The sequence below is a fragment of the Sminthopsis crassicaudata genome, chromosome 3 (assembly GCF_048593235.1).
Source record: "Sminthopsis crassicaudata isolate SCR6 chromosome 3, ASM4859323v1, whole genome shotgun sequence".
Taxonomy (NCBI): domain Eukaryota; kingdom Metazoa; phylum Chordata; class Mammalia; order Dasyuromorphia; family Dasyuridae; genus Sminthopsis; species Sminthopsis crassicaudata.
Window position 1 is genome coordinate 561,627,926 of NC_133619.1, and position 12,165 is coordinate 561,640,090.

At 39.9% G+C, this 12,165-nt stretch overlaps 2 protein-coding genes across 2 annotated transcripts; one reads left to right on the forward strand and one right to left on the reverse strand.

Moving 5' to 3' along the window:
* Positions 1 to 4,356: 4,356 nt before the first annotated feature.
* Positions 4,357 to 5,787, reverse strand: LOC141562387 (E3 ubiquitin-protein ligase TRIM21-like). Its single transcript, XM_074302428.1, has one exon. It carries the CDS (start codon positions 5,785 to 5,787, stop codon positions 4,357 to 4,359), a length of 1,431 nt encoding a protein of 476 aa, XP_074158529.1.
* A 3,854-nt stretch (positions 5,788 to 9,641) lies between these two features.
* Positions 9,642 to 11,072, forward strand: LOC141562388 (E3 ubiquitin-protein ligase TRIM21-like). Its single transcript, XM_074302429.1, has one exon. It carries the CDS (start codon positions 9,642 to 9,644, stop codon positions 11,070 to 11,072), a length of 1,431 nt encoding a protein of 476 aa, XP_074158530.1.
* Positions 11,073 to 12,165: the final 1,093 nt, after the last annotated feature.

Genomic DNA, 12,165 nt, shown 5'->3' on the forward strand with positions numbered 1-12,165 from the left:
TGTAGTTTCAGTTTTTAATTTTATTCTGAACATAAGGGGGGAAAAGGAAGAAAGGATTTCCATAAAAATCCTTTAAAATGTATAATAAAGTTATCTGGCAATTCTCTTTTTTTTTCACTTTTTTCTTCTTTCCACTCTCCCATCCTGGAGATGGCTACCATTAGGCACAAATATGTTTATGGTATGTGTGTTTGTGTTTGCATGAATGTATATACCTACACCATTCTCATAATTTTATTTATCAGTTCTTTATCTGTGTGCAGATGACATGTTCCTTTATATCTCGTTTGCAGTTAACTTGGGAATTTATCATAGTCAAAAAGTCTCTAACAGTTTTTCTTAAAACAATATTTTGTTACTGTCTACAGCGTCCTTTTGGCTCTCCTCATTTCATGCATCTTTATTTCTTTCTATGTTTTACTAAGATCATTGAGCTCATCATTTGTTTTATCGTAGCAGTATTGTATCACAATCACACACTATAACCTGTTCAGCTATTCCCCAAATGATGGACTTTCCTGCAGTTTCCAGTCCTGTGCTGCCAAAAAGAACTGCTAAAATTATTTCAGAACATCTATATTATTTTCCTTTTTCTCTTACCATCTTTTCATTTAATCAACAGAGGTATTAGTGTTATTGCTGGGTGAAAGGGTATACACGGTTTTAGAGCAAAATTTCAGATTGTTCTTCACAATTGTTGGATTACTGCACAATTCTTCCAGTAGTGAATTCTTGTTCCACATGCCCTCCAACATTTATTGCTTTCTTCTTCATTCAGTTCATAAAATTTTATTAATGAAAAAAAAAAGTTAAAGAAGGAGGTTTGGCAGTAATAGATTTCAAATGTTATGATTTGGATGTAATTATCAGATTTGTTTAAAGAAAAGTAGAACAGTGGAAGAGAGCAAACATACACTTTATAGCAACAATGAAAGAAAGTCATCTTGTTTTTGTTATATCTGATAACTTAAGATTTGGGAATCAGAACTCACTCTTTGCCACATTGCAATTTATTCTAAGTTCTAAAATGACTATCTGGAGAAAGTGAGTTTTAAGCTACATTAAAAAGAGTTGGTTTTTTAAACTCAGAAACTACTTTCTTGGGCCTTGTAGCAAGTGAGAAGGATCAGCTGACAGGACTAAAGTGGAGTCTTCTCAAATATAAGGGAGAGGACATTCTAAAAATCTAGCATTTTCAACTGCTCCTATTAGAAGATGAAATTCAAAGAGGAGGGAATTCCTGGAAAAGGAAAACACTTAGTATTCTGCTGATGAGCATTCATGGAGAGTTCTTTTTTTAAGAATTGTACATAAGGAGAGATAAAGTGTGATGGCACATATGGAGAGATGGCTTTTGCATCAAGAACACTTAGATTCATGTCACATCTCAAACATTTCCTGATTGTGCTAGAGTCTTTTAACTTTCCTTTCATCTTATAATTATTTATTCCACCAAACATAACAAATGGTAAAAGAGGAAAGAACTTTCCCCTCTTGTACTTCAAGTGTCTAAGCTTCTTCTTGCATGAAGCCAGAAATGCCTATTCCAAAGGTTAACTCTGTGCAAAGGTGAAAAATGTGTTTTTGTTTATGGGAAAGAAGAAGCAGGACAGAATCACTGGAGTGTAAGTTCATGGAAGGGAGTAATGTAAAATAAGTAAAAACACAAAAACTAAAAAGACAGAAAGAGACCAGATTGTGAAGAACTTAAATACTAAGCAGAATACTTTGTATTTAAATATGAGCTTAATTTACATTAACCTAAAATTGGATACAAGAAAGAGTTGTAAAAAGATACTTCTTCCACCCTCTTTTCCAGAGTAGAGTAATAGAATGTGGAGCAATGTTTATAATATCTTGAAGACAATTAATACTGAGTTCTATCATTTGATTATTAATATTACTTTTTAATCCACCTTTCCCCCCTATTTTGCCAAAACCCCATCTCTTAGCCAAGCTCAAAAGGACACTTCTCCTCTCTAGTTCCTCAAAGTATCTATTTATTAATCAGTTCAAAGTGGGTACCCTTGCTTTTGTTTACTAGTTAGTAAAAAAAACAAATCTAGCTTGTTCTGGGCTCTCCCCAGGGGACAACTCTACTACCCTTGCTTCTCCTTTTGAAATTTGGTTGTGGCTTGATCTCCAAGGAAAAGACCAAACAAGAGTTTGGAGTGGTTATGTTTTCCAGGGAAGATTTATTAGAGGCAGTTGAAGCCCAGCTAGCAATGAACATTCCATTACTCGCAGAGGGTGACTTGATCATCTGAACTTTAATGTCACACTATCTGCCAATCTACCAATCAGCATTGTCTTATCTTTGATAAAATAGGTCCTAATACTGTAATGGCAGATGAAAGGAAAGTTTAGAAGTTTAGAAAGCCCTGTTGGCCCTGAATGTCTCTATGCATTGAGGGATAGAAGTCAAAGACCCAGTGTTTTGTTACTGCTAGACTAAGTAATAAACTGTTCATGCTAATGTGGAGACCACTTTATCACCCTGGATACCTTAGAATCAGCTGGAGTCAGGATAAGAAAAGTCTTTATTCTTGGTCTTTAGAAGTAGAAGTGAAGGGAATGGCCCAGTAGGATCTCAGAGACCTCACCTCCTAGTCTGCTGCCCAGGATGAGTCTGGCTAGTGTCACTGTACCTCCTAATCCCTCCCACAATTCTCTGTATACACTGAACAATTGGGCCAGCACAGGATAGTGGGAAGGGCCATTTTCCAAGCATATTCTTATAGAGTATTGTCCACTTAGTAATTAGCCTCAGGTGGTTGATAGTCCAACCTCAGTGCATTGACTCAAGAGTTTCAGCCCTTTACATACTGGAAAATTTTGCCTACTTATGTCACCCATCTTACTAATAGTTTACACATGACTGTTATAAAATTATAAAAATGTCTTGTCCTGCAGAAAAATTTGCATTTGTTGTAATTTAATTCATCAAAATATGACATCACCATATTGCTTAACTTCTATGAAGAGACCACTTCCCTATATCCCTCTTCTACCTATACTTCCCCTTTTACTTTTGCCTTATAGAGGACTGATCTCTAGGAGTCAGAGAAGCAATGAAAGTACAGAAGATTCAAAAAGTGATGCATATTTCTTAACTTATACAGGTGCCCAAATGGGAAGACTTCTCATGATTTGCTGCAACTCTTCTTTTCATCATTTTGTTTCTATATTTCAAGTGCATTCTATTGCATCTTGAGACCATAATGTGCATAGTCATTCTCTAAATGATACATACCCCTTTTGATTTCAGGTTCTTGCCCCAAATAAAAAATTACTCCCAACATGTTTGTGTAACTGATTTTTTTTTTTTTTTTACCTTATTCTTTGATGTTTTTTGTTTTAGTCTTTATTTTGGTCCAAAACACCTATTCATCAACTCCCTGTCATTTGAACGGGAATAAAATTCTATAAATAATATTATATATTATATAAAAATAAAATTCTAATTTTTATTCTGATCCATAAGATATCCAGTCAAATGGACGAAGGTAGAAAACAACACTTTCCAGTTTGACAGTAGGACTTATGAATTAACAAATTCAACAAATCGTAATTTGTGAGCAAGATTTACTGGCATTGCTGACATTAAAGAAGGAACTTTTTTTTTTTTTTTTTCGGTAATTACTGAAGTAATCCATATTGGCACTGATTTCCTTCTCACATTAGTTTTCTGGAGTCCATCAGACCCCAAAGTTCTTTAGGGCGGCAATAATAATATGCCTTGAATTTTCATAATGTATGAGGTCAATTAAAAAACAATTAATGGAAGGGACAGAGCCAAGGGGCAGAGAGAAACCAGGATGCTATTTCTTAGATTCCTTAAAATTCTTTAGATTCCTTGAAGAGATAAAGATAATTTTGGCAAAGTTAAATTCATTGTAACAAATATTTTTGCCAAGAAAACCCCAAATGAGGAAACAAAGAGCTTAACACAAAGGAAAGAAATGCACAACAAGAAAGATACAAAGAAGCACACCAAAAGCTAGAATTCATTTCACATTTTTATTGAATGGATTAAAAGATAAGTTAACAGTAATTCAAGTGACATAGGAGTGAAATAGCTTGAAATCCATGGCTTTCGAAGAACTTTGACAAATTCTAGGAAGACTATGAAAGCCACAGTCCTCATATGAGTTGTTAATTTTTTTTTAACTTCTATAAAAGAATTGATATATTGTGAAATTTCATAAGCAGAATCCACTGCCAATCAGAAGGCACAACATACTTGGGAAGAGTCCTCTTCAGCTTGCAGGGTGAAAGGCAAGCCATCTAGAAGTTGGTGATGCTCCTTGTCTTGCAGGGGAAGTTTGGAAATGGAAAAAACACCAGCCGGGGAGCCTAGTGGTGGGCTGAGAATTCCTCCTTGTTGGAATGCTCAGAGAGATGATAGCAGCAAGAACAAAGATGAGAATCCAGTGCACAAAGAGTCATGGGAGCAGGCTTTGTTCCTGGAAGTGGGGGGCCAGGAGAAAACATGGGTCTAACAGGGGCTACAAATGAAATATCAGGTAACTGATAAATAAGAGAACTCTGCAGAACATTGTAAAAGGCCAGAGTGCCAGTACGGTATTCTAGGTAGAGTCCTACCCTGGGAATAGGGCTTTTCAGTCTGTGGTCCAGCGATCCAGGGTAGGATTGCAAAAAGTAATCCTCTTCCTTCCTGACACATCTCAGAAAGAACACAGAGGGACAATGGGTCTTGCTGCCACCACTTTGTCTCTTCAAGCAGGGGGTGTGGATCCCCAGCATCCACTGAGGTAATCCTGTCACATCCACCTCCCAGTATCGTCTCCCTGAGCTGAAGGCCTGCTCAGCAAGGACCATGTGAAGATGCCCGTCATCACCAGGGTGGGTGTCCACCGGCCAGCCTTCTCCAGCTCTTACACTCCTCAGATCCTCAGCCACAATCAGGCAAGGACTGGCTGATGCAGGATCCAACCTGATGTGCACTCTGAAGCGGTTGAGCATCTCTATCATGCCAGGGACGGGACACACTCTGAGCTCCGGGATGAGCGCCTTGGCCCTTTGGGACAACACTGACTCGCTCCTTTCCAGCAACTGCTTGACATCCCGGAGCAGATCCACATTGGCTTGGCCCTCTGCTTCCTGGAGATCTAGCATGAGGTCCTGAAGGGTTCTCATTTCCTGGGAAAGTCTGTCCTTCTCACTTCTTTCTTCTTCCTCAATCCTAGCAAAAGGGCATTCCTTGAATAAGTCCAGGTTGTACATTTTGTAGTATTCTTCTGTAATCATCTTGTGCCAGTTCACAAGAGGTCTGGGACTAGCAAGAAGTTTCTTTGCTTCCTCAAAGTGCTTCTCCAAGCAACTTTGAAAGTGCTGCAGCTTCTTCCTGACATTGGGAGCAGCTTCTTCTACAGGACAGTGCCTGTGAGCCCCGTGCTCTGGGGTTTGGCAACATCTGACACAGAGCAATGTCTGGTCGTCTTCACAGAAGAACTCCAAGACTTGCTGGTGAGTGGCACAGCGCCTCTGTCCTTCAGCACTCTGCAACAGCTGGGAGCTGAGCTGTTTCCCCAGTTCAGTCAGCTCTAGCAGGCGCCCATTGATACATAAAGGTGATTCTCTGACCTGAGACACTTGCCTGCATTCAGGGCAAGAGAAAGCTGTAGCTGCTGAGCTTGGGAGACATGCTCGGCAAAAGCTGTGCCCACACCCGATGGTGACTGGCTCACAGAAGTACTTCCAACAGATGGGACACGTGATCTGGTTCTGCAATTGCTGCAGCATTTCCACAGCAGCAGCAGCCATTCTCCTCTCTCCACTTGCTTCTGTTCTGCAGCAGCTGAGATGAAGAGCCTTCACTTCTAGTCAAAGCAGTGCTTCTGAGCAGAAGAAGGCTCTCCTTTTATAGCAGGTAGCCCCACCCCTCTAGAGCCTCCCTGGCAAGGTGTGAATTCCCCTGTCCCAGAATTCTGAAGTTCTACCTGAGAACTCTTCCCAGTTGACAGAGCCCTGAGGACCTCAGAGTTCACACTTTTAGTTGGCTCCTTTGAATGTTTGGATTTCACCATCCTGATGGTTCCCCTATCTTTTAGGAAGAAGACTCTGAAAACAGGGAGCTTCAGATCAATGAATTTTACAATCTGATTTGTGCAGGAGCCCCATGTAAACACCAGGATCCATAAGTACCTTCTCTCCTTTACCCTGCCATACCCAATCACTTCCAAGTCTCTCCAAGAATCCTCTGCATCTCTCCCTTCAGTCCAGTTATGGAGAATCACAGAATGTGAGATGAGAAACCCTCCTCCATGGTCATTTAGTGCAAGGAACCCATGCTCATGATTAGGGCCATCTCTGTGATCCAAGAAATGGCTGCCCATGGCTAAAACACATTGTCAAATCAATATAATGGGAGCCAAAATACAAACAAGGATCAAGAGGAAAAGAGTAGAACAGTTCTTTAATGTTCTTAATCAGTGCAAATTTTTGGAAAGAGTTGTCTACTTCATGAAGTTGTTTGCTTCTGGAAAGCATTTCTTCATAGGAATTCTTCCCTAGGTGACTGTTTTTGAGCATCATCCCAAAACTGTCCAGTTTGATCTAATTAACTCTGAAATATATCTAGGCAAATCAGCCATACAGTATCCTTAGGGCCTTATTTTTAGGACAGATTTGCAGACACATTTATACTAGTAGATCTGGTTTTCCAGATGCCAAGAGACTTTATTGCTGAATAAATCTTCTAGAAATATATCCTTGTAGAAATTTAAAAGGATCTTAAGAAAATCTAATCACGTTAAGAAAATCTAATCACATTAAGAAAATCTAATCACGTTGACTGTTCTGCCACCTGAAAGATAAAATTACTAATGTAAACAAAGGTTGGATCTTCTAAGTATATCGATTTCTTAAGCAACAAGCTTAAGCCTCAATCTCCAAAACAAGAGAAGATAGACTTTTGTAAATTAAAAGCAATTAATCAAACAAAATCAATTAATTAAGAAAAGAATTCAATATTAGGTGATCAGATTTCTAATGTAAGGACAGATTAGGGCCTGTCCAAATTGTAAGGATGAGAGAAAGCAATGCAATTCCCTTAATTCATATGAAGAGGTGTCCTACTCCCAAATATCTATATTTAATCAAAAAGCATGGAAAGAATAACTGATTCATCAATAAGTTTCAGGTTTCAGATAAGATATATGGGTTGTTTGAGGTATACAATTGTGAGAAATCTCCCTTCATCAATCTTTGGATCTAACTAGGGTTCTGGGCAGCATAGCCTAGGTTCTTACTTAAAGGTCTCTAAACTGCAAGTAGGCATAGTCCTGTTTCCTGGTTTGACAATAGGATAAACAATATTATGGAAATTTAAACATTTCACAAGACTTTTTGACAGTAAAAAAAAAGATGATATCGTTCATTTTCAACCATTCTTCTGTGAGCAATAAGGGTTCATGAAGAATATTCTTTATTTATTTGATTACACTTGGAAAGAGCTTTTAGCCATGCCCCTGTTCTCTCTCAGGCATTTCCTTTTTTACTCTAATCAGCCCCCACATAAAATATCTGCATATGAGTAAATGACTTCCTGACTTCTTAACCAACAGTTACTTTTCTAGTCTTTGGAATTCTTAGACTGCCTCATTTCTTCTGACCTTCCTCTTCCCAGCATATAGATAAATTCTGGTAGTCAGTTAGGGGAGTGATATAATTAGATAGTCATATAGTAATAAATACCTATAGATCTTGACCTCTCCAATTTCTCTCTCTCCCCTTCAATTAATCCCAAAGAGAAGAAAGAATTACCCTGAGCAGGGATGAAGGGACTTTTTTCAAAAAGAAGAGAGTTTTCTAAGGTTATATGGATGGTATATAGTAGGCATTGGGTGTACCTTAATGACTTATATTCTGACTGCAACTTTCTTTCCCCTGGGATTACTAAATCCTGAGGTGTGGCTTATGTTGTACATATTTTTGGAAGGAGGAACATGATGACTGAATCCTCACTTTTATATTCTATCTGGCACCTAAGAAATCTCTCTTGAGTATTGCTTTCATTTGGTTTTCATCCTTCATAACTGAATAAAAATTGGTTTTTAAAAGACCTTTGGAGTGTCAAACATCGTGGTCAGATGCTCTATTGATTCCAACTCACAAGTAGCACAACATTTGTGTTCATGCAGGCTCTGCTTATTGCTCAGAATAAAACTTCAGCCCAATGAAGCTCCATCAGAAGCCTGATTAAATAATGCATAGAAACAGACTACAAGACAGAGAAGTTGATGAATCTCCCTGAGTTTTATTGTTCCCCTTTCATTCTTTATTCACTTACCCCTTGGAGTTCGATCTCAACATTGCATCTGGACCTGGCACAAGGTTCTACTTTATGAAATATTAGACAAATAGTCATTCTCTATCATTCTCAGAGCCCAGTAAACAGAAATACTGAAGACTACACTTTCAACAGGAAGGTTTTGTTCGTGTCCTAGAACTGGTATGAAAAAAAGCTTAGATTCATGGTCAAAGGGACTATCCCCATTTCAATACCCAAAGCTTGGCATGAGAAATCAAGTGAGATTTTTCCCAGGGAGCTTGTCAAAATTCAGGTAACACACCATGGCCAGCAAATGACAAAGAAAAAGTTTAGAAACTTAGGAATTATATTACAACAATACATATTACATGTTTAAGACCGCCTTTGGCAAAGGTAAGGCAACCCTGATTGGTAGCTAGTGTGAATTTCAGATACAGATAATGAAGCCATACTGTCATTTTAGGGATGTTTATTGCTTTATAGGGTTCCTTTGTAAGGTTCTCTTGGTTCAGTTTTCTTGGGGTCTCTGGGAGCAGTTAATTAGATCAAACTGAACAGTTTTGGGATGATGCTCAAAGACAGTCCCCCAGGAAAGAATTCCTACGAAGAAATGCTTTCCAGAAGCAACAACTTCATGAAGTAGACAACTCTTTCCAAAAATTTGCACTTGGATATACTGATTAAGAACATTAAAGAACTGTTCTACTCTTTTCCTCTTGATCCTTGTTTGTATTTTGGCTCCCATTATATTGATTTGACAATGTGTTTTAGCCATGGGCAGCCATTTCTTGGATCACAGAGATGGCCCTAATCATGAGCATGGGTTCCTTGCACTAAATGACCATGGAGGAGGGTTTCTCATCTCACATTCTGTGATTCTCCATAACTGGACTGAAGGGAGAGATGCAGAGGATTCTTGGAGAGACTTGGAAGTGATTGGGTATGGCAGGGTAAAGGAGAGAAGGTACTTATGGATCCTGGTGTTTACATGGGGCTCCTGCACAAATCAGATTGTAAAATTCATTGATCTGAAGCTCCCTGTTTTCAGAGGCTTCTTCCTAAAAGATAGGGGAACCATCAGGATGGTGAAATCCAAACATTCAAAGGAGCCAACTAAAAGTGTGAACTCTGAGGTCCTCAGGGCTCTGTCAACTGGGAAGAGTTCTCAGGTAGAACTTCAGAATTCTGGGACAGGGGAATTCACACCTTGCCAGGGAGGCTCTAGAGGGGTGGGGCTACCTGCTATAAAAGGAGAGCCTTCTTCTGCTCAGAAGCACTGCTTTGACTAGAAGTGAAGGCTCTTCATCTCAGCTGCTGCAGAACAGAAGCAAGTGGAGAGAGGAGAATGGCTGCTGCTGCTGTGGAAATGCTGCAGCAATTGCAGAACCAGATCACGTGTCCCATCTGTTGGAAGTACTTCTGTGAGCCAGTCACCATCGGGTGTGGGCACAGCTTTTGCCGAGCATGTCTCCCAAGCTCAGCAGCTACAGCTTTCTCTTGCCCTGAATGCAGGCAAGTGTCTCAGGTCAGAGAATCACCTTTATGTATCAATGGGCGCCTGCTAGAGCTGACTGAACTGGGGAAACAGCTCAGCTCCCAGCTGTTGCAGAGTGCTGAAGGACAGAGGCGCTGTGCCACTCACCAGCAAGTCTTGGAGTTCTTCTGTGAAGACGACCAGACATTGCTCTGTGTCAGATGTTGCCAAACCCCAGAGCACGGGGCTCACAGGCACTGTCCTGTAGAAGAAGCTGCTCCCAATGTCAGGAAGAAGCTGCAGCACTTTCAAAGTTGCTTGGAGAAGCACTTTGAGGAAGCAAAGAAACTTCTTGCTAGTCCCAGACCTCTTGTGAACTGGCACAAGATGATTACAGAAGAATACTACAAAATGTACAACCTGGACTTATTCAAGGAATGCCCTTTTGCTAGGATTGAGGAAGAAGAAAGAAGTGAGAAGGACAGACTTTCCCAGGAAATGAGAACCCTTCAGGACCTCATGCTAGATCTCCAGGAAGCAGAGGGCCAAGCCAATGTGGATCTGCTCCGGGATGTCAAGCAGTTGCTGGAAAGGAGCGAGTCAGTGTTGTCCCAAAGGGCCAAGGCGCTCATCCCGGAGCTCAGAGTGTGTCCCGTCCCTGGCATGATAGAGATGCTCAACCGCTTCAGAGTGCACATCAGGTTGGATCCTGCATCAGCCAGTCCTTGCCTGATTGTGGCTGAGGATCTGAGGAGTGTAAGAGCTGGAGAAGGCTGGCCGGTGGACACCCACCCTGGTGATGACGGGCATCTTCACATGGTCCTTGCTGAGCAGGCCTTCAGCTCAGGGAGACGATACTGGGAGGTGGATGTGACAGGATTACCTCAGTGGATGCTGGGGATCCACACCCCCTGCTTGAAGAGACAAAGTGGTGGCAGCAAGACCCATTGTCCCTCTGTGTTCTTTCTGAGATGTGTCAGGAAGGAAGAGGATTACTTTTTGCAATCCTACCCTGGATCGCTGGACCACAGACTGAAAAGCCCTATTCCCAGGGTAGGACTCTACCTAGAATACCGTACTGGCACTCTGGCCTTTTACAATGTTCTGCAGAGTTCTCTTATTTATCAGTTACCTGATATTTCATTTGTAGCCCCTGTTAGACCCATGTTTTCTCCTGGCCCCCCACTTCCAGGAACAAAGCCTGCTCCCATGACTCTTTGTGCACTGGATTCTCATCTTTGTTCTTGCTGCTATCGTCTCTCTGAGCATTCCAACAAGGAGGAATTCTCAGCCCACCACTAGGCTCCCCGGCTGGTGTTTTTTCCATTTCCAAACTTCCCCTGCAAGACAAGGAGCATCACCAACTTCTAGATGGCTTGCCTTTCACCCTGCAAGCTGAAGAGGACTCTTCCCAAGTATGTTGTGCCTTCTGATTGGCAGTGGATTCTGCTTATGAAATTTCACAATATATCAATTCTTTTATAGAAGTTAAAAAAAAATTAACAACTCATATGAGGACTGTGGCTTTCATAGTCTTCCTAGAATTTGTCAAAGTTCTTCGAAAGCCATGGATTTCAAGCTATTTCACTCCTATGTCACTTGAATTACTGTTAACTTATCTTTTAATCCATTCAATAAAAATGTGAAATGAATTCTAGCTTTTGGTGTGCTTCTTTGTATCTTTCTTGTTGTGCATTTCTTTCCTTTGTGTTAAGCTCTTTGTTTCCTCATTTGGGGTTTTCTTGGCAAAAATATTTGTTACAATGAATTTAACTTTGCCAAAATTATCTTTATCTCTTCAAGGAATCTAAAGAATTTTAAGGAATCTAAGAAACAGCATCCTGGTTTCTCTCTGCCCCTTGGCTCTGTCCCTTCCATTAATTGTTTTTTAATTGACCTCATACATTATGAAAATTCAAGGCATATTATTATTGCCGCCCTAAAGAACTTTGGGGTCTGATGGACTCCAGAAAACTAATGTGAGAAGGAAATCAGTGCCAATATGGATTACTTCAGTAATTACCGAAAAAAAAAAAAAAAAGTTCCTTCTTTAATGTCAGCAATGCCAGTAAATCTTGCTCACAAATTACGATTTGTTGAATTTGTTAATTCATAAGTCCTACTGTCAAACTGGAAAGTGTTGTTTTCTACCTTCGTCCATTTGACTGGATATCTTATGGATCAGAATAAAAATTAGAATTTTATTTTTATATAATATATAATATTATTTATAGAATTTTATTCCCGTTCAAATGACAGGGAGTTGATGAATAGGTGTTTTGGACCAAAATAAAGACTAAAACAAAAAACATCAAAGAATAAGGTAAAAAAAAAAAATACAGTTACACAAACATGTTGGGAGTAATTTTTTATTTGGGGCAAGAACCTGAAATCA

Coding starts and splice junctions, on each gene's coding strand:
- LOC141562388 (XM_074302429.1), top strand. CDS start 9,642: ATGGCTGCTGCTGCTGTGGAAATGCTGCAGCAATTGCAGAACCAGATC.
- LOC141562387 (XM_074302428.1), bottom strand. CDS start 5,787: ATGGCTGCTGCTGCTGTGGAAATGCTGCAGCAATTGCAGAACCAGATC.